General features: G+C 38.3%; 1 protein-coding gene across 7 annotated transcripts in view; it reads left to right on the forward strand.

Moving 5' to 3' along the window:
- Positions 1-22,318, forward strand: part of LOC111863818 (serine/arginine repetitive matrix protein 1) — a 57,999-nt gene extending 35,681 nt beyond the window's left edge. For 4 of the 7 annotated variants that reach the window (XM_023850532.2, XM_023850535.2, XM_023850538.1 and 1 more), the window contains 12 exons: positions 549-928; positions 2,249-2,382; positions 2,988-3,271; positions 5,299-5,374; positions 6,574-6,684; positions 10,319-10,422; positions 13,425-13,661; positions 14,212-14,371; positions 16,093-16,257; positions 19,733-19,846; positions 20,368-21,135; positions 21,282-22,318. In XM_023850532.2, the coding sequence (XP_023706300.1) occupies positions 549-928; positions 2,249-2,382; positions 2,988-3,271; positions 5,299-5,374; positions 6,574-6,684; positions 10,319-10,422; positions 13,425-13,661; positions 14,212-14,371; positions 16,093-16,257; positions 19,733-19,846; positions 20,368-20,481 (1,879 nt within the window). In that variant the 3' untranslated portion in view covers positions 20,482-21,135; positions 21,282-22,318. The remainder of the gene's footprint in view (positions 1-548; positions 929-2,248; positions 2,383-2,987; positions 3,272-5,298; positions 5,375-6,573; positions 6,685-10,318; positions 10,423-13,424; positions 13,662-14,211; positions 14,372-16,092; positions 16,258-19,732; positions 19,847-20,367; positions 21,136-21,281) is intronic. The other 3 variants (XM_023850536.2, XM_023850533.2, XM_023850534.1) reach the window with 3 other exon arrangements.
- The last annotated feature ends 199 nt before the right edge of the window (positions 22,319-22,517 follow it).

Genomic DNA, 22,517 nt, shown 5'->3' on the forward strand with positions numbered 1-22,517 from the left:
TTGGGAGTCATAATTCGCTCATATGCCTAACCAGTAATAACAAATAAAGTGTTTGTGTAGATCCAATAACACCTAGATACCCATTAAAGAGTTCTGTCAGATTTACAGTTTTTCAATTTCTTTGGATGTATTTGCCATTGGATATCTGTCCTTAAGAATGTGTGTTTCAGTTACTAGAATGTTCATATAAATCTTGACAGTTCAGAATCTCCTAATAATCAGTGATGACATATGCCAAGCCTCTTAACACTGGTGTTTTTTATGTGCCTCTTTATGTCATGGTATATCTCCAAATGCGAGTTCTACTCCATAAAGGGAAACTAATGGTCTCAGGCAAGTCCTTGCATATTTAAAGGCCAATGGATTAACTTTTTGAGGTCTTCTGATTGGACTGTGGTTTGCTGTGATTTTTATCTGTAACTCCCAGTAAATAAAAATAGGATGGTGCTGTATAATGGGCTGTTACAGTTCTCCATCTCATAACATTATAGTTAAAATGATCCTGTCATCCATTTTCAGCATTTTTATTTCTTGTATTTTATTTATAGGGCTCCTAAAAAGTCTCCTGAAAGGGAAAGAAGCCGCAAGAAAAAGATAGCCTCCAAATCTCATACTCCGTCTAGATCTCGAAGCTCTTCCTCTTCAGCTACAGAATCCCACAAAAGCAAAGGTGGTAAATCTTCTCAGTTAGGAACAAAGTCAAATAATCGTTCTAAATCAGGATCACATTCCAAATCCAGATCTCCTGTCAAAGGAAGAGGTTCAAAATCGCATTCAAGGTCACCACCTAAAAGACGCTCAAGATCACCGGTGAAAAGATCAGGATCGCCAAATAAATCAGCTGGAAAGGGAGGAAACAACAGATCTCAGAGTTCAGAGAGTGCAAGCAGTAGAAGTGAATCCTCATCATCTGAACACTCAGAAGAAGGTTAGTTTCATTTATTTTTCTTTTCTTTAAGTTACCACATTAATGGTATATACCTTATTCCTTTCTGTCTTTCAGTAGTTGAACATAGGTAGCTGAAATGCAGAAAATGTGCCATAGAATGTAATGAGAAAGTGACAGTTTTGTATATTGCTAAAATGACCTGTGCTAAAGCTCAAAAATCATCGCTTTAATGATACAAGTAATAGTAGCATGTCATTTATGATAATGGTAGTTCTTTTCCTTTTTGGATGAAAATATTGCCAAAAATTGCAATTGTAAAGAGTGGAATAATATATAGGTGTTGTTTATGTTATGTTTATGTTTTATGAATAATTTTAGTTGTAATATTTGAGAAGGTGGCAAGATAGTGTCATTTGTAGAATGGTATGCGCGACAAAAATGATGGGTTCTAGTTCAGATGATAGGATTTATTAGTACTTCGGTTATACACTCTCTTGTAATTACACTTAAATACAGCACTATCGCTGATTTACACAATTTACAGTTCGCCGTTGCACAGGCACTAGGGTTCTCTGTCCCCAGTAGACGTCTTCTAGCCGTGGATCTCAACACAGAAACTATTGCTTCAAATCACTACATATATCACACATAACATTTTACAATCACACTTTAAATCTTCATAGGCCAACCACCTGTATTCTTCTGTACTCATGGTTCCATTTCGCTCTGTTCGCAATGCTTCTGCCTCTACTGTTTCTCTCTTGTAACCACTCCCCGCTGAACTATGACACTCAAATAGCCGAGGGACAGACAACACATTTCCGCAAACATGTCACATGATCGCTACCGACTGCTGTTGTGTGATGTCACCACATGTGGAGGAAACATGTCACATGACTGCTACGTACTCTTGTGTGACATCACAGCACACTTGTTGCGTAGCGAAGGTCTCTCTGCGAACATAGAAAACACTGTTCCTGTACTGTTGGCCACATGTGTGTTGTGGGCTTTGTCTAGCAACGGGTCTACATGCCACAACAGAAACACAGGAAGTAAGTAATGCCCATTCAGACCTTGCTGCTACAAGATAATATCATCTTCCTGTTTGCAATGTAACCTTTGTTATTGAATAAGACCAGAGGATAACTGGTCATTGAAAATTTTTGGCTTGGGTTGAACATCTTGTGTATTGTTGTTGTCCTTCCTTTTTCTTATGTTCAGTTTACAAATTTGTTGTAATCTTGTTTGTAATTGATGATGATTATGTTATCATTCATTTAATACTTCAACTTAAAATGTTGCCGACGAATGACTAAGAATAATTTAAAATGTAAGTTTGTTTATTATATTTATTAACAGGTAAAGGTAATAAGGAAGAAGATTTTGAAATCCACAAGAAGGAAGATAGTGTACAAAAGAAACGGCATTATCGAAATAACAACAAAGACAATGACTCCTCAGGCAGTGACTCAGATGCTGAACACGCAAGGAGGGTAAGTTAGTGTGATTTTTGCGTTTCAAACATCTGAAATTCTGTAATATGTTACAAAATGTAAATTGCCCTATCTTCGCAGAATAAGAATAACTGTTTCATATCTGGGAAATCGCACGTTCCTTAGAACAGAGGTGATGAAATTCATTACTCAAGGCAAATGCTAGAGTAAGACTTAAAATGGGTCCTCGCACCCCTGGGCTATCTTTGCAATTACAGGAACAATCAACTGTTGTATTAAAGAAACATGGGTGGTAAGAGTTAACAGCTTGAAGCAGTGATTTTCAACCTTTTACATCTTTAGTGTCACTGTTCATTTTGTCAGAAAACTGATATTCCCATACTAAAAGCAAAGTTTCTCTTTGTATTTATACAGTTGTCTGCATTATAGTATTATATAAATTGTGACAGAGATAGTGGGCTTGTGGGAAATGTTGTGTGTGTGTGTGTGTGTGGGAATTTTCCTGTAACAATAACTGAAGAACAGCCTTCCAAATAGATTATGTAAGTCATCTGTTAATTATTTCTTTGATTATTTCTCATAATTTATTATTGCATACATGCAATGTGAACAGTGTGAATGAACAGATTTTTTTCTTTGTCCAGGAGAAAAGAATTGAATCAAGTCCTCGGTCACCTCACCGACGCCATAGAGCAGCCAGCCGGGATAAGGAGAGAGAAAGAGAAAGAGATAGAGGAAAAGAAAGAGACAGAGATGGTGAAAGAAGAGGTGGGAGATACAGGCACTCACTGGAGCATGAAAGAGAGAGAGAGCGGGACAGAGAACGAGAGCGCGACAGAGAAAGAGATCGAGAGAGGCATAGGTTGTGGGAGAGGGAAAGAAGAAGAATGCCTCCACCATCAACAAGGAGACCACCCTCTAGGAGAAGGTATGGGTTTTGTGCAGTACATAAAAGGTAAAAAGCTGTCTGTATAACAGGCCATAGGAGGCACATATGGTTGTGAGACGTAGACAGTTGACCCACAGATGGTGGCAAGGTCAGCCTCACATGCCAGCTGCCCTTTACATCCAGGAAAATTCCTGATACTTATTTCTGTTAGAAGCTGGGTTGACCCCAGGGCCATAGCTTGGCTGGAAGGATTAGGTCAATTGAAAAATCCAGTGACCTTGGCGGGAATCGAACCCATTACCTTCCAGCTTATAGCGTATTGCCTAAAGCAACTATGCTACTTCATGCCCCTGTCATGCAGTACATGCTTTAAGGTATTCCAGTGAAAAGTCTGAATGAGGTAACGTACAGAATTTTGCTTAGGAAGCCATATGGTCCAAGGATGCTTGAGAAAGTGCATTGTGTAATGAAATTAATGAAGACAGCAGGAAGCCAGAAACTTAGTAATTTTCAAACAGCTAATTAACTGTTGACTGCTCAGTGAAGATTCTGCATCTGCGATTTCGTTAGTAGAAGTCATACCTTATTGCCTTGTTTATAAGAAATGTTAGGTAGCAGTGTTCATGTTTATTAGGCTGTAACATGGGGATGGGCAATTATTTTGGCAGAGAATTCATATCACTAGCTTCTGTAAGCGTTACAAGTTACATGTGTATCGATGTAGGATTATAAATTTCCAATACACATCTCACATTTGTATATACAGGAAATTAAGAGTGCGTGGTTAGTGTAAGTTCAGGAAGATTTAAATTCAACAAAACAGCCCATAATTGTTTTTTTCCATAACGTTATTTTAACCATATTACTAATTAAATTATGATTGTATTGTAAGTTCATGCAGAAGACACGGTGCTAATATGTAAGTAAGTAAAGGTACCCTTGTAACAGGCCATAGAAGCCCATAGGGTTGTGAGATGTTGAGGTTCCCACATTTTCTAGACAATTGGCTCATGGATGGCAGCAAGGTGGTCAGCCCTATGCGCTGGCCACCCTTTGTCCTCAAGAATATTCCAAGAATGTTCCTGGTACTCATTTCTGTTAGAGACTGAGTCGACCCCAGGGCCATAGTGCAGCTGGAAAGATTAGGTCAGTCGAAAAAAATCCAATGACCTCATTGGGACTTGAACCCATGACCTTCCAACTTATAGCATAGTGCCTCAACCAACTACGCTACTGCGTGCCCTGTGCTAATATGTTTAGTTGTTATTTTAATACTCGTATGTTGCCTTGGACTGTTTTGAAAATGTGGATAGGCTGGATGAGGCTAACAAGCCAGCTTTTGCTCATCCCTGCTGTATTCACCATGTAAATGGTGAAGGTCCTTTTAGATAATACAAGGTGCGTCAGAAAGAATGGAAGGATTTCAAGCAACCATTACACCGCGATGGGGGGAGGCGTAGAGTGGGGGTGGGGGCGTGAACCGTAGGGTCAGCCCTGTGAAATCCATCCATTTTCCTGATGCACTCTGTAATTAATGATGCGGTTTCTACATCCAGGGTAACATGATAACTTCATTATTAAGGTCAGTTGGCCCACTATTGGTGAAAATAATAATCATAAAGTGTCCAAACAATGGGTCAGGTTGTATCTTGTATAGAAATTGGACTGTGTTCTGTTCAGGTAATTCATGAGTAAAAATTTTATGTGATGCCTTACCCAAATTACCACTTTTATATACTCTATATTTCCGGGCACTACAACTGAATAATTTTTGTGATTTGTAGTCAGCATCCATAATTGTGCTCTTGCTTTTGTAGAGTGAGAAATGTTCATTTTAATAAAAATTGTTAATGTTTGCTACAGTAAATGGAAATGTGATTTGTATTTGGTTTGAAATGCACCTGACTGAACATGAATCTAATATAAATTCTCTTAAAATCATGAGAAACAGAAAACCAGCAGTGTGAATAATTTGTAATTAAAGCATAGATGTCAGCGTTCTACGTGCCCTAACAGTATCTGTAGAATTCATAAAAATATACAGTTTCTTTGCATTTATATTGTAGGAGTCCAAGAAGAACTCCAAGGAGAAGTCGCAGCCATCGTTCAGCTTCTCCATATCACTCACGTTCTCCACATGGTGTAAGTTGTCTTTTCTCTAAGATTGTAGTACCCCAGTATCCAGGTAGTTTGCAAGTTTATACTTGCTATCTGCTTAGAGACAGTCTTATTTATGTTTTGAAGCCCAGGTTGTTGCTTTATAGCCTAATACTAAGAAAACTTATTGCAGATGACATAATCTGCAATATGAAATTAGAGCCCCAGCAGAATCGTACAACATTTCAGCAATATCAGCAAAATCCATGTCATTTGAATGTTTTTTTTTCCTCCCCCATCCTGCTGTGTGATTTTCATTTATAATGGAATCGGGGAGATGTTTTGACCACTGCATTTGTAAATTGTTACCATCATAATACCTTTGTAATACGTTTGCTGTGGATTTCAGTATTTGGGAAGTAAAAAGCTCTCTTTGAATTTGGATCATATTCCATTTCCCATAATGTCACAGTAGGTATATTTCCTGCCCCTTTTGTTGCCAAATCTTCATCTGAAAATTGGTCTGCTTTTCCGTTGTTGACCCACTTGCAACGGAGCAGCCATCCTTGGTATGATTAATGCTGTGTTTAGGAATGGAGCTATACTTGCACTCACTTGTATGACTTCCTGTCATGATGCTTAACCTGAGCTATCAACTTTACTTATTTTGGAGTGAATGTAGCACAACAGTATGATGGTACACTGAAAATTTTGGCATGGAAAGTGGACAGAAGGTACTGGATGGTAAGGATTAGTTCTCATAGATTTTAAAGGGTTCTAACAGTGGTGTATAACACTTGGAATTGCTGGGTTTTTGGACTTTTTTATAATACCGGTCAGTGGACAAAATCCAAAAACCCAGCAGTTCTGAGTATTTTCACATAAGAGTAAGGTTGGTGTAATGACTAGGAACTACTGTGTGCTCTTATTTTGTCTTTCAGAGATCTTTGATTTGAAGTACATCATTATTATGGCATTCACTATGACCTTGTTTTTTGCTGCAGGGCTGGAAATGGGTATGGACACAGGTAGATACTGTCTGCTTCGTTCCATTGACCACTGCTGATGTAACTGTTGTTTCCAACAATCTGTATAGGAATGTATTCAGAAACTTACAATATAATAATTTTGTTTATAATATGTATTTGGCGTTCCCTGGACTTTTCTGTTGATCTGGAGCATATACCTAGTTCTGGAAAACTATTTTGACCTATTTGTAACTGTTTTATGATTTCATTTGTTAGCAGGGAAGTCACAATTCTTCTGAGAGGCGACCTTCTGCTTCTCATGATGAAAGGAGAAGGAAACCTCGTTCTGAGTCTCACAGTGCCTCTCCACCACCTGCCAAACAAAGGGTTAGTTGGTACTGATTTTGAAGATTAACTTGTAGACAGATGTTTGCTATTCATGTATGTAAATAATTTAACCCTTTTCATATTTTAAATAGGGTTCTCAGTTTGGGTTCAGGTACATATTGAATATTAATCTAATGTTCACAACTGTCACAGGTCCCTTCAATGACTTTAAAATAATTTGTGTGAGATAAGAACATAGGCAAGTATTTCATTTATAATGTTAGTTTACCTCTGATGTTTGCCGCTATTGGCCAAATTAAGGAAGTGTAATGGTCAAGATGTCCTCTGTATAAAGTAAAGGTAAAGTTGTCCCTACCCCTGGGGAAAGAGCCCACTGGTATCCATTGGATAGGAGGTACGGTGGACCCCAGAGTGGGTCTGAACCATGTGGAGAAGAGATAATTCTTGACCTTACCGGAATTCAAGCTCTGACCCCTCAGTCATCCAGCCTATAGCCAGTCGCTATACCAACTACACCATCCCGGCTCCTCATATAAATATATATATATATATATAAAGTGCTAGGGAAAATTATGCTCAGAAGTTCGTCAGTAAACAGTATAAGTATGACTTGAAAGGATTCTGGCGATGGTGTATGCTATATAGAACTGTTAGGCTTATTTTGGACTCTCCATCGTCTGGTTAGAAAGAGCTAGTCTCAATCACTGGACCTGGTGTCACTGGTATCTTCCATACACCAGATGGTGGATAGAATCCAAAATAAGCCTAATAGTTGTGTACAGTATAAGTACTTGTATGATTATCAATTTTAAATTCTAGATAGCATAACCATGTAGATTGAAACATTTGAAGTAAAGTTGGAATTGTAAATTCCTCAGTGAACTACAGGTACTCCATGCAATAAAGCATGTTAATTGTACCTATTGCTCACTTAATGAACTTCATTTTCAATATAATGAACAGTGTATGTTTGTAGGAATTCTTTTTGAGAAGGCAGGGAAATACATACTTGGGGAGGTGAGGACGTATAAGAAATGTTAGAGATGTGTTTTCTCTGTAATATTTATGAATTGCATTTATCATAATTGTTTCACACCAATTCAAATTCTAGTGTGCATATTGTTACCTTTGTAGTCAACAGCCTGTCCAATAAATTAATATTGTTTATTGTTGTTGCTACCACATGACATGGAGTTTGTGTTTGTTTTCTTGAAGACATATGAGTGAGGGGCGTCATACATGTGATAATGAAGTTGTATTGCATTGCATCAGCTATAAGAAAATGAGCATGAATAAAATAATAGTCTTATTTGCAACGATAAATATCATAAACAAGTAATTATATTCTTATTTTAATGATTTAATACTAAAACATGGGCTGCACCATAGCTCACGCAGTTAGTCGCTGGCTTCCCACCGCGGTGACCTGGGTTTGATCCCGGGCCTCGTCAAGTGGGATTTGTGTTGGACAGAGTGGCGCTGGGGCAGGTTTTCTCTGAGTACTTCGGTATCCCCTGCCAATCTTCATTCCACCAAATTATCCATCATGATAATCACCCAGGGCAGGTACAATAGGCCATTCAGTGGCCGCCGTGCCGAGTGGACCCAGTTGGACTCCACCCCCCACTAACCGATTTTTTTAAAAAAAATTTACTACTTAAACATACATTAAAAATACTGAAGGATTTTTCTGGGATTTGTGAATGAGTCAGAAACTTTTAAATGTAAAACACTGGGAATATGATTTTTATTTTAGAAATTTTCACCTTATGAACACTTCACACAACATATTACCTTCATAAATCGAGGGATACCTATGCTTGTCTTACAAATAATTTTGTATGCTTTTATTAATTGTATTAGTAGGCAGATACAAACTTGAATAGTTCAGAGTTGAAGTTTAATGTAATAGGAAGTTTTGGCTTGTGCAAGGGAATGGGTTATGAGATAGATGATCGATGATCATCTTTATTTTCTCATTACCACTACATGTTTTGGTCACTTGGACCACCATTGGGTGGTTTGTAAATAAATTAACAAAGCATCATCACTGAACTGCAAGGTTAGATGAATCCATTTTTACAATGAAAAATGTCATGATAAATTTCTTGTGTAAAATGGTAAAATATAAAAATAGATTATAATTGTTTAAATTGTTAAAATATTTAAAATTTGTGGGGGGGGGAGGATGATGTGTAATGTGGGGCTGGCTGAGTGTACTGTAGGAAGGATGTATATGTACATTCATGTGGCAAGAGCAGTGCGGTAACTGTTGATAGTTCATAATAATATTGGTGGATTTGCAGTCCTTTCTATGTTCCTTCAAGTAATGTATGTTTCATAGGTACTGTGGGGGTGTAACAGGTGTGTTACACTGTGTTCAAGAATCTGTGGTATCTGATTATGTAGTTATTGGTGTCTGGTGAAGTAATGAATTCTGAGTGTGTGGGGGGAGTGTAATTTGTGTTGCGGTAGTTATTTATGTGGAAGTTTTGTCATGGGTGCAGATTACTGTGTAATGGAATTCTCAGTTGTTATTTGATGTATGAGGTTGGTTATTTCATTCTGTAAGTTGTCCAGGATGATGCTGATTGGAGTGGTGGGAAGTAATTAGAATCAGTCTACTTCATTGTCAAGTCGACGGTCCCAGTACCTCAACAACCTGATATGTGTTACTCCATTTGGCATAACAAACAATAACCCAACGTATTTCACCTCTTTTGACTGTCCGGTATACTAACAAATGTCAAAGCCCACAGACTAATTGGCTCAGAACCACAGGGAGGGATAACCTGGTATTCTTCATATTCACAAAGTTATATACATGATAGAAATGTATATTTTTATCTGTAAGCAGAAAAATCCACACAGAAGTGAGATACTCTGTGTGTTTGTGTGTGTTTTTTGATTGGTTTAGGCATTCTTTACAAAGTAAGGAAAAAACACATTTTGGCAGCCATGTCTGTCTCTCTCTTGTGACCTAGTATCAGTGCTTAATCAGATGGATAGATTCTTTTTAATTTGACAGTGAGGACTTACTGAAATTTATGGGGAGCACTGATTTTCATTCACATTGTTCCACAACAAAACTTACTTTGTCTAGGAACATTAGTATTTAAATAATGGTGATATTCAGCATGAGAGGTCTTTGCATGACACGTTTCGACTATTTTGATTTGTAGCCATATTAATGGATTACAAAATGTACTTTTCTTGAGGCCATAAATGGACTTTTCCATATATCCACCGTGAACTGTTGTACACAGTTGTTATAATTGTTATAATTCAGTGTTGTGCTGTTGAAATATGAATTTTACCCATTTTATCTTAAACTTTTTATGTTTTGCAGAAGCGCTTTTTATAAACTGGTCACAGGTAAACTTGACCCTCTAACTACTAGGGTTGTTAATTATCTTGAATTCTTTCAAATGGTGTTTTAGGAACTGGACTTTTTTTTGTCCGGTGGTCAAGAGTAGCTCTTTCTAACTTGTCATACTGGGTAGAAACCTTTCCTTCCTTACAGGTGTTGGTGGAAACTTCCAGTTTCCAAAAATGTGGTGTTTGAGAAACTTCAGATAATGGGCAGTGTCCAGAGTAATAGTCATGTTTAGTGTTACCACTGTGAGAAATATTTGAACATAGCTCCTAAGGTATTCTTTGTTTTTGTGTTTAGTTCTCACACAGTCTGTCAAGAACACCATCACCATTCAGGAAAGGAGTAGACAAGGATCGGGGGAGCAGCATAGAAAAGAGGTCTATTAAAAACAAATCTAGAAGGTAAGAAAGAGTTCATAGGAGTGTGAACAGAAGGAAATCAAGTTCTTGGATTAGAGTCCGCTTTGAGAAGCTGATTGTTGCTCAGCTAGTTAAGAAATTCCCTGTCTATGGGACCTCAAGGATCCTTACCATGTTCACATGAACTTGCCGCTGGTCCCTGCCTTGAGCCGGAGGTGATATGCCACCACATTGTATCAGATTCAAGGGCTTGCATTAAACTTCTTCAGCTTACTTACCTACTTCCTTGCTTATGGGCTGAACCCTTCTTGAGAAGTTGCCAATACTGCAGCTACTCAAGAATTTCCCAGCATTTTATGGAATCCGAAGGTTCATTACCATGTTCACAAGATTCCTCTGTTGGTCCCTATGCTGAACCAGATCAATCCAATCCATACAATCCCATCCTATCTCTCTAAAATCATTTTAATATTGTCTGCCCACCTACACCTTGGTCTTCCCAGTGGTCTTTTTCCTTCTGGCTTTCCCAGCAATGTCCTATATGCATTCCTGTTCTCCCCATTTGTGCTATATGTCCTGCCCACCTCATCCTCCTCGACCTGATCATTCTAATTATACTTGGAGAAGAGTACAAGTTATAAAGCTGCTCATGCAGTTTTCTTCAGCCTCCTCTCATTTCATCTCTCTTCGGTCCAAATATTCTCCTCAACACCCTGTTTATGTTTCTCCCTTAATGCCAGAGACCAAGTTTCACACCCATACAGAACCACAGGCAAAAGTATAGTTTTGTATCTAACTTGTTCAGCAGCTCAATGGACAAAAATGTTCATGGCAGTTGTATTCTTCACATGGCAGTGTGTGTGTTAAGGAATTATGGAAAGTAGGTTTGAAGAGAGATTTTTCCATTTTTCTTCATTTCTTCTCTCACTCTTCTACAACATGTTGGACATAAAATTGTGAAATTAGAAAGCCACTTATTTTCTTTTAATCTTTTTCAGTGAACATGTCCACTTTCATGGACCATTTATTTATAAAGGTATTTAAATTACCTACTGCCTTTCCATAACCTCTCTTTTCATTATAAATGTGTTTCTTGTTTCTCCAGCATCATATCTGTTATAAATAGGGTGACATACCAAAGTCATCAATCTCCTCCACAATTTTTCTTTTCTGTATGTCCCACTTTTCTTTGTCGCCCTGTTTTTTTCTGGTACTGACTAGTCACCTTTACAAATTCCTTCTTCATTCCTTGTAGGGTTTCTCCTTTGTTATCATATTAGTGAACGTCATGTCCAAGTACAAATATCAATATTACATACACTAATTAGCTGATGTTCATGAAACTTTATAATTATCATGCCACTGAACATTTTTCAGTCTTCATGTTGTTCAACTTCCTGTGATTAGCAGTACTGCATGTTCATCACAAAAGCTTGTGAAGTGGGAGCAGCACTAGCTCTGCTGAATGCATGATCTGAAGTTTTGTGTGTATAAATAAAATAGGTTTTTAGGAATTTGCAGCTATGCAAATTATTTTGTTTTGAGGATGGTCACTGATGAACCATTGATATTTATGTGGTAACATGCGACAAACACTTCTACAAGTAGTATGAATGGTTTTAATACATATACAAGGTGGTTCAAATATGACCAGGACTGATTTGTGCGTAAATAAACTGCACTGCACAGCAGCTGTGCGACCTTGAGAGAGTGAAGCCAGAACCTCCACCCTCCCTCCTGTTAGGCTTAGAACCTGTTCAGTCCTGTCTGGGAGTTGCTAGAGTGATGAGCGAACAGAAGGTACCGCGGAGCATGGAACAATGCATTGTGATCAAATTCCTCCAACAACAGAATGGGGAAATGTGTCTCTCACGGATCCGTGTGTTTGAGTGGTGTAAGTGCTTCAGAGAGGTCAGAGAGCACGTGGAGAATGTGCCGCATGATCGTCGGCCGCGGACATTCTTCACCAAGCCAAACATTGATCGTGCAGACGCGCTTATTCGTGAGAATAGGCGCATCACTATCAAGGAACTTGGAGCAATGCTGTCCATCAGTGTTGGTAGTGTAGACGACATTGTGAAATACCACCTGCACTATTGCAAGGTGAATGCACGGTGGTTACCATGCACTTTGACAGACATGAACAAAATGGTGCGCATGCAAGCTGCCAGTCATCACCTACAGCAGTTTGAAGAAGAAGGTGATGCATTTTTTAAGTTTGTAGTGACCACCGATGACACGTGGTTGCACTACTTCATTCCCGAGTCTCAGCAGTCATTACGCAAGTGGCAGCATACCAGTTCTCCCAAACCCAAGAGAGCGCGGAGGAACTGTTCAGTAGGAAAAGTGATGGCAACGTTCTTCTGGGACTGGCAGGGGGTTATCCATGTAGACTTTCTGACAGATGCGAGAACAGTCAATGCAGCTTATTACCCAGACCTCCTGACAACAGGTGAAGGAAAAGATGTGATCCAAGCGGAAGACAGGTGGAAAGTGGGTAGCCTTCATTCAAGACAATGCACGCCCCCCATACGGCCAAAACAACGATGGAAACCCTCCAGAAACTGAAATGGAATCTTCTGGCACATCCGCCGTACAGTCCCTATTTGGCCCCAAGTGATTTCTACCTGTTCGGAAGGCTCAAATCAGACTTGCAAGGCATGGGGTTTGTGGACGACGCCGTCATCCAGACTGTTCGGGGGTGGATACACCTCCAATCACAAGCCTTTTCTTAAAAGGGCATCAGGATGCTTCCAGAACATTGGAAAAAAATGTGTTGACTCCGGAGAGGAGTATGTTGAAGACTGACATGTGCAAGTAAGTGTTTGGCAATTATGTTTTTTTTTTTAATCAGTCCCGGTCATATTTGAACCACCTTGTATTATCTAATCCTTTGGTATACTGAACTGCACTGTGCCAAGTATGAGTGCTCAGTGTGAAGCAGTTTGTTCTTATTGTTACAAATATAAAGGCTTATTCATGCACAAATTTATTTGAAGCTTTTACTTCAGTTCCCCTTATCTGAAAGTATAATTATTTTCCAGGTCTCCTTCAGAACATGATGAGAGGGATTTGTCAGCCAGTCGGAAAAAGGGTCCACCACAATTGTCCTCTCCTTCTGATAAGAACAAGTTGACATCAAGGGATCAGCTATCAGAATCTCGGCAGGTAGAAAGGAACCATAAAAAGTCATTGGCTGCCATAAAAGATGGGAGCCGTGAGAAGGCAGTACGAAAAGCTGTGAAACCGGATCCTGAAGATTCACCACCTGCCAGAGAAAGGTGAGCCTTTGAGTGGCGAATGTGAGCTGCAGTCAGGAGCCAGTAGCTTGAGACTGAGGAAATTAGCTGAAGCAGTGTAGTTACAGGATCATATGTAGGCACCAGACATCAGATATCCTGATTGAGGTTATTCATGATTATTTGCAGTCCCTCCTGGCAAGTACAGTGTTTATTGAAATCACCAGTGACCTTCTCTTTGCCAGTTTTCTGTTAATGTTTACTGAATGCAGTAATCTTCCACTATTTGACACTAAATGACCAGTACAGTTGATACAGCACTATTAAATCTCAGATTGAGGAAGCAAATTAATATATGTACCAGTAGATTTAAAAGTTCTCTATAGTGTTCATATTGTCGCACAGAGTATGTTTAGTTTCTCATTTTGTGAGATGTTTATGGGTACCTGTGTGCTCTGTTTTAATGTTAGCCTTTGCATTTTGCATAATTTCATGATGTGTGGCTATTTGTGTCATTTCATGAGAAATTATGTTAAACAGAAATTTCTTGGGTCGGTTTAGAGAACTATATTATATAATTCTTTTTGAGCAGGGATCATAAAGCCGGAAAGAAGCGTCCAGAGTCAGCAGCATGGCCAACTGAAAAAGAGAGGAAGCTTGAAGAGAAGAAACGAAAGATTTCTGAGAGCTCAGAATCTCCGTCTCCCAAGCGAAGGAAGTCTGGATCCCAGGACAAGCAGGTGGTAAGAAAAGTATGGCAGACATGATATCATAACTAATAGAGTGTAGCAGTTTTTTTCTTGAGAAACTAAAAATTGGTTAGCTATTCAAGAAATTCCCTCTCTTCTGTGGAACCTGAAAGTCCATTATTTCACACTCACTGATCACTATCTTGAGCCATATGAAAGTAGTCCAGCTGCTGCACCCAATTCATTTAACATATTAATACAGTATTATCCACACTTCTATGTCTAGGTCTTCCAAGTGGTCTCTTCTTGCCTTCAGATTTTTCAGCTAAAATTTTGGGTTCATGCTGTACAGCATGATCTCATCCTAGATTTGATTACTCTAATACTAATTGGTGAAGAGTGCAAATTATAAAGGTTTTCATCATGCAGTTTTTAACAGCTCTTTGTCATTCCTGTTGCTTAGGAGGAAATGTTTTGCACACCACTCCCCTTTTAAGCACAGCAGTCTCTTTTTGCACTCATGCAAAACAACACATAAACTATTTAAGCTCTAAGTTTTACATGCTGAGATAGAAGATAAAGACAAGATTCTGAACTGACTTGTAGCAGGTATTCCCCACATATAAAGTCTGCATGTATGACATTCAGTTAACACTTTTCCAAACCAGAATTGAGTTTTACATATACTGTATATATGTATGTACAGTGACAGTATATGACTTTTGTTTTTAACTTTAGCTTGCAGTGATTGCTATGGTTAGAGTGCACAAGAGTGGTTGTAATGGGGTTGTTCACCAGTTGTGTGAACAGGCTTCACCTTGTTTACATGTTCAGTTTCCATTTGTGGGGGATTACTTGCAGTTGGAAAGGTATTTGTTTGTTTAGATAGCATTACAGTAAGAAATGATGGTACTATACTGAGATATCAACAGGTTAGGCAGTGTGTAAGAAGAAAGCTCACTAAAATATTGAAGGTAACAGTGAAAGCTGCTGGAGAAAGCTAAGATGGCCTGTTACTGGAATTCATGTGCTGTGTGTGGTAGAGAAGTAAAACTACTCACAGATAATAATTGAGATTGTGATTTTGATAAAGAGTTTATGACAAGGGTATAGGGGATGAAGACTGCCTCTGTGGTCTAGTGGTCAGAGTTCTTGGCTACAGATCCGGAGGTCCCAGGTTCGATTCCTGGTGCTATCAGATTTTCTGAGAAGTGATGGGTGTGGAACGGGCTCCACTCAGCCTTGTGAGGATAATTAATGAGCTGTTTCAAGGAAATAATGGCTTCGGTCTAGAAAACCGAAAAATTAACAGCCGTGGGGATTCATTGTGCTGTCCATGCAACACTCTCTGCTAAAGTTGGCACTCACTTTGCCAACAAGTGGCGGTTGCTCAGTCAGTATAATTTGATTGTGGGCTCAAGCCACAGAGTTTATAGGGGATGAAAACGAAAGTAACAGCCTGCCATTAACTAAAGAAGTTCCAAGACCCATGACTAAAATAGACAGCTTCCAGCTAGTACAGTAATTTTCCAGCTGATCTGTATAATTCTTAAAAATGTTTGTAATGCATGGGTTGTTATGTTTCATCATATTCAGTATTGTTATTGCAAATTTAGTATGATGTGGAATTAGCATTCAAAGCAGTATGCCAATGTTTATGTCAGTTCTTTCCTTGGTACTGTAAGCCGTATTCAGTATAATTATTTTGAGCATAAGATAAAGCTGTCAATATCATTTTTTACTGCCTCTCAGTGCAAACAGAAATCACTGTTCTGTTTTTGCAGAGCCGATCAAGGAAGGCGGACACTTCTGAATCTGATGATTCAGAAGAAGAGGAGCGAGTAAAGATTGTAAAGAAGAAGCGTCGTGCTTCCAGTTCAGAGGAAGATACAAAAGCCAAGAAGAAAAAGAAGAAGAAACAAAAGGAATCATCAAGTGACTCTGAAGTGGTATGCATTGAAAGGATTTGACTCATGTGTGAACTGCCTTCTTTCTACATTTATCAAGGTTTTCATAGATCTGTTGACTACATAGTTTTTTGGAATTTATTTCATAATTCATCTTCATTTCCAAGATTGTAGTGTACTTTATCCATCTGCCTTGAACTAAGTTTTTGTCTTGAGCAAAGAATGTCACTAGTGAAAATTTTGGGCATATCAGACTTTAAAATGAAGGAAATTTGGCACTGAGTTAATAGGAATGGGTCCATGGAAATTGAATTGTGTTTAACTTTATTCATTCTGGTCCATCCCATGAGTTACTTATTATGAAATGCATGTTACAACACTGTGCATTTGGACTCAGTATATATTTATGTAGAGCCTTTACATGTTTCAGGGATGCGCGGTAGCGTATGTGGTTGAGGCACTATGCTATAAGCCGGAAGGTCGCGGGTTCAAGTCCCGATGAGGTCATTGGATTTTTTTTTTCAATTGACCTAATCCTTCCAGCCACACTATGGCCCTGGGGTTGACTGAGCCTCTAAGAGAAATGAGTACCAGGAATATTATTGGAATATTCTTTGGGGTAAAGGTCGGCCGGTGCGTGGGGCTGACAACCTTGCCGCCATCTATGAGCTGATTGTCTAGAGAATCATTGTCTTATGGCATTTTGAGTTGTTCTTTGCATTTTTTTGGTGTGGGTCCGTTTTTAGTTCCATAATATGGTTATTTTTAATGAAAGACACATCATAAGACACAGTATATACACAATTAAAACGTAAGAAGAACGACTCCCATAGCGGATGAATGGCATTACACACGAGTTAGATATACGACATATAAGATGATAGATCTTAACAAGTTTTAATATATAAATTTTATTATTGAACAACAACGAACACACATTTTATATAATTTTATAAATGAACACTTGATGGCAGGCAGTGCAATGGTTTAACGTGATTAATACACCTGAGGATGGCAGAATGATGCCAAAACATATAGTGTGAAGTGACAAGTGAAATTGTATGCACTAAAAGATGGTTAATATATACACATTATGGATTTAATGAAAGAGCTTACATTTTCGTTTAGATCTTGTATGTATATTATGACCATAGTCTTTCCTTTATCCTCTTAATAGTATGCATCCCGTTGTGTGTCATATATAGGATGTATTTGTATAATGGGGGCAGTCTATACAGTAATATTCGTGAAAAACAAAATAGACACTATTGTATCAACATTTGTTTAATTTTGCTGTTGACGCTACATGTTTCGACCCTTATATTTGGCCATCATCAGGCGTACAATGATACTAGTCTTAGTTCTTGAATTGCATCTAATTTCAGTATGCATCCATATTGTGTTCTTGCAAGTTTTAAAAGCATAAATTGAATTTTCAGTTAAAACATAAATACTAAGTAGTAAAATTTGGAATTAGAAATTTAAACTTAAAAGTTAGCATTAAAATTGTACATAAATGAGATATTTTGTGATAAATCTCTTTAAAACTTTGGGCCCCTACGTGTTGATATACTTATCTGGTGGCAGAAGCAATTGTAGTGTGGGGCACCTGTGAATCGGGATTTTCTCTCATAAATTGGATCATGAGGTTTTGACCTTGCTATCATCTTGTGGAGCCTACGCTTGTTATTCTGTGTATCACCCAACAGATTGTTTACTTGGAGGGTGAGTACGAGGGTGAGTCAAATGAAAACCTAATTTGTAATAAAAAATGGAAATTTTGCACCATTATCCTGTAAGTTGGTAAGCGTGCTACAAACAGCGTACAGAATGTCCTGTAGGTTGCAGCATAGTGCAGATGCACGAACACCATCACAGCACCAGTATAAGATGGTTGCCCCACTTGAGACTTACACCAGGGAAGAACAACGTTCTGTTATTCGGTTTTTGTGTAGTGAAGGTGTGAAACCTATTGAAATTTATCGAAGAATGAAGTTTCAGTATGGTGATGCATGTTTGTCACAGCAGCAAGTGTACGAGTGGAGTAGGAAGTTTGCAAATGGTGTGACTTCAGTGGAAGATGCTCCTCGTCCGGGTCACGCACATCAAGTTGTGACTCCAGAGAACACTGCAGCAGTTGAAGCCATAGTGAGGGAAAACCGCCGAGTGACATTGAATGAAATTGCAGCAAGTTTAAACATTAGTCATGGTTCAGCACACCACATTGTGCACGATGTGCTCCAGTTTCACAAAGTGTCTGCAAGATGGGTGCCACGGCAGCTGACTCCTGAATTGAAAGACCGACGTATTGATGCTTGTGAAGAACTTCTGCAGCACTTTGAACGAGAAGGTGATGACTTCCTTGCAAGAATCGTTACTGGGGACGAAACCTGGGTTCACTTCCACCAACCAGAAACGAAAAGAGCGAGCAAGGAATGGTGCCATTCCTCATCTACAAAACTGAAGAAGTTTCGAACACAACCATCAGCAGGGAAGGTTATGCTGACTCTCTTTTGGGATGAAAAAGGGGTCATCTTGGAGCGCAACACGCCTAGAGGGACCACTGTCACCAGTGCATCATACTCGGATCTCCTAAAAAATCATCTTTGGCCTCCAATCAAATCAAAGCGACGTGGATTGCTGTCCACAGGTATCCTTTTGCAACATGACAATGCAAGGCCCCATACTGTCCGTACAACAGTTGCGACAATCAGTGACCTGCATTTTGAGTGTTTTTCTCATCCCACATACTGACCAGACCTTGCCCCAAGTGATTTCCGTATGTTTGGACCACTCAAAGAAGCAATGGGAGGAAAGACGTTCCGTTGTGATGAAGAGGTATGCCACACAGTGCATGAGTGTTTACACAGACTACCAAAAGTAGTTTTTTCTAAAGGAATTCATGCACTTTGTAAGTGCTGGAGGACTTGCGTTGAGCGTGGGGGAGATTATGTTGAAAAGTGATGCAGCTTTGTACCACTTGTGCACAATAAATAATACTCAAAAAAAATATTTAAGGTTTTCATTTGACTCTCCTACGTATACCAGGTTTTTATGATGTTACATGTACAGGTCACTCCCTGTGATGATCATCAGAGGGATAATGTTCTGTTTGTTGGAATATAATATTTTATTTCATTGTTTATTATTATTTTTGTTGCTTGTCATGTGTGCTTTATGGCTTGTACCTTTTATAGTCATTTTTTGCATATGTAGGTATAACATTTTTGTGTTGACACATTCGATTGAACCATATGTGAGCATTGGTTCTTAGTGGTTTCCTTTTCCTGTTGATATACAAGTATTGGTACACCAGTGACGCTGGAAGGGCTTCAATGTGTTTGTACAGTACTGTTTCAGACTGCTGAATATATAAGCTGGATAAGAGCCACCTTCTACACCAGACACAGTAGTTTACAGTGTGTATTTCCAGTTAATGATTATGTCTTTCTTTTTTAATCACTGCAGTATATGTCGGAGGCAGGTTCTGTTTGCAAGCCTGTGTTTGTGCTTACAGGACAGTGATGCTGAAGTTGAAGGCAGGAAGAAAAAGAAAGATAAGAAACATAAGAAACACAAGAAACACAAGAAACATAAGAAACATAAAAAACGCAAAATTGAAGAGAGTGAGGTAAGTTGAGTGTACAGTGAAACAAGTTTGTTTGGGGCTCAGTGGTTTTGAACACAGCTGAGGAAATTCTCAGATGACTTTTTTGACACCATTTATTTGCTTCGGGTGACTGAAATTGAGCACTGAATGAGAACACGCCTTTAATCAAGTAACATTAAATGGGGGTTTCACCAAGAAATAAATGGTTATGTTATGCAAACAATTTAATTTTTTGTGGCATATTGATAATCATTTTTAGAAACTCTTAAGATTACTGTTCACGTAATATCTTGGTATTAAAACAAAACTGTACAAGGCTGCATTTATGAATCCTCAGTTAACACGTAAGGTATTAAGTTTATCGAATGTGAATTTAGCTAACTTGTCATTCTTGAGGAATGTAGGAGTGAAACCTCCACATACAGTAATAATGCAGAGAAGGGTGAATATTGCATTTTGTTTATAGCTGTTAAGGTTAGAGTTGCTCAGTAGCTCTTACATTTGTTAGGTTTTGTCAGATTTGTTTGTTCCTCCTTCTACAGGACTCTGAAGCAAGTGAAGCAGAAAACACTGAGGAATTGGAGAGGAGGTTACGGGAGCGGGCTCTCAAGTCAATGAAACGCAGTGAGAGAGGGGGCAGTGAAAGTAGCAAATGATGATGTCGCACAGCGCATGGATGCAGATTACAAGACAGTGTGTACTCTGACAGTACAGTGAATTTATCACAACTGTTCAGAAACATTCCCCAAATCTTTCTTATGTATCCTCAGAGATGTTGGCTTTTATTAAGGATTTTCTATTAGATCATGAAAAGTACTGCAAATAAAGCTTTGATTAAACTATTGTACGAAACTAGTGGAAAGTGAATCAGAAGTGAACAGCATGTAGGAACATTACCAGAAAATGAATTACATCTTCATATTGTTGTCTAGAGAGTGGTACCAATCTCTTGAAACTGCATTAGTTTCTGTCGTGTCCATGTAGTTCGTGCAGCAGTCTCAGCGGCATCATTATTGCATCATTGACATATGTGTATGTAGCATACTTGTTGGGTGCCACATTACTATTGCCATTACATATTACACTTCAAAATGAGAATTGAAGATTCAGGTTGCATTTTGTAGTTGAATTGCCATACATTAACATATCCTAGTTTATGTTTCACATTGTCCAAATATAAAGCTTTAACATGGAGATGCCCTTTTGTTTTATCCACAGAGATAACTGTAAAGGAAGATGAAATCAAGTATTTGGGAAATATAACTTCCTTGTGCCCATAAGGGTAACAATACAGAAACAGATAAAATCAGGTAGTTACTATAGGATTCTGACGATGGTGTATACCACACTGATATGTTGGGATTTTGGACTTTATCCATCGTCCTGGTTTGTTATCTTGAAAACCAGGACGATGGATAAAGTCCAAAATCCCAACATATCAGTGAGATAAAATCAGGTGTTTGGAAGAAGCCATTTCTTTTGCCTACAATGGTGACAGTAAAGGAATAGATGAACTCAAGTATTTGGGACTTCACCTCCATCGAAGGGTGACAATAGAGTAACAAATGAAAGCACATACTTGGGGCAAAAACTATGGAATGTTGATTTTATGCTGTATGAATACTATTATACTTCAAGTCATTGGTGTAAGTTATCATTTACCAAAGTGCAAGACATACTAGAATTTTTTTAACGTTTTCCTGAATAAGGAGAGTTTGTTCTTAAAGGGGCACCATTGTAGGTTTGTGTGGGCACATTTATGGCTCCATGTTACGAGGTCTAAAACTGTTGACTACCATCTGAGGAAAACCCTGATAGGATGAAAGTGACTGAGAAGGAATGAAGTTTCACCAATGTAAAGGCCTACATACAGTAACAAATTAATGAGACCTTTTTTTTAAATGTGGCGGTGATAATATGATGATTGCAAATCAATCTCCAAATGTTATTTCAGTGTGTCACACCATCATCTATAAATATATATAGTTTGAAGTCACTTTTCCCCCATATTTGGGGAAACTGCATTTCAGAGTATTCAGATTGTTTTTAAAATAATTTCAAAACCTTTTGTTACGTTTTTGAAGCGAAATAATACCTTCTTTGTGTACAAGGAAATGCTTCCTTTGGAGAGTCAGTATACTAGAGTTTTCTTGGAGCAACACTTCAATGAAAATCATTTTGAGTTGTATGTTCACAATTTCAGGCTTATGTGAGCTACATTGACAATTTATTGAGCATAATTATGCCACACTAAAGAAGAAGGCCATTGTTAGTGTAATACAAAGTCAAGGTCTGATTTGGAACTGCATAACATAATTGTTTTACATCATTGCTCATCCTAAGAGATGGGACAATAAAAGTGTGCTGAGTAATGTGGCGAATTGCAAGTGTGTTATATTTATATTCTTAACATTAATTCATTCGTTTATTGTTTGAATATTTGCAAAACAGGAGTGAAATTATGAAGTAATTATAATAAAGTGTTATTCCTGATGTTTGACTTCTTTAAAAATGTGGCGGCCGAGTTTAGTATTGTGCATTTATTTCTAATTATTTGTTAGAACAGCGGGATTTTTATTGTATTTTTTTGCTTTCTGTAGTGTGTAAATAAGCTGGCTCCATTTAATTCAATNGTTTGGAAGAAGCTATTTCTTTTGCCTACAATGGTGACAGTAAAGGAATAGATGAACTC

Source organism: Cryptotermes secundus, unplaced genomic scaffold, assembly GCF_002891405.2.
Source record: "Cryptotermes secundus unplaced genomic scaffold, Csec_1.0 scaffold1695, whole genome shotgun sequence".
In the NCBI taxonomy this organism is placed as follows: domain Eukaryota; kingdom Metazoa; phylum Arthropoda; class Insecta; order Blattodea; family Kalotermitidae; genus Cryptotermes; species Cryptotermes secundus.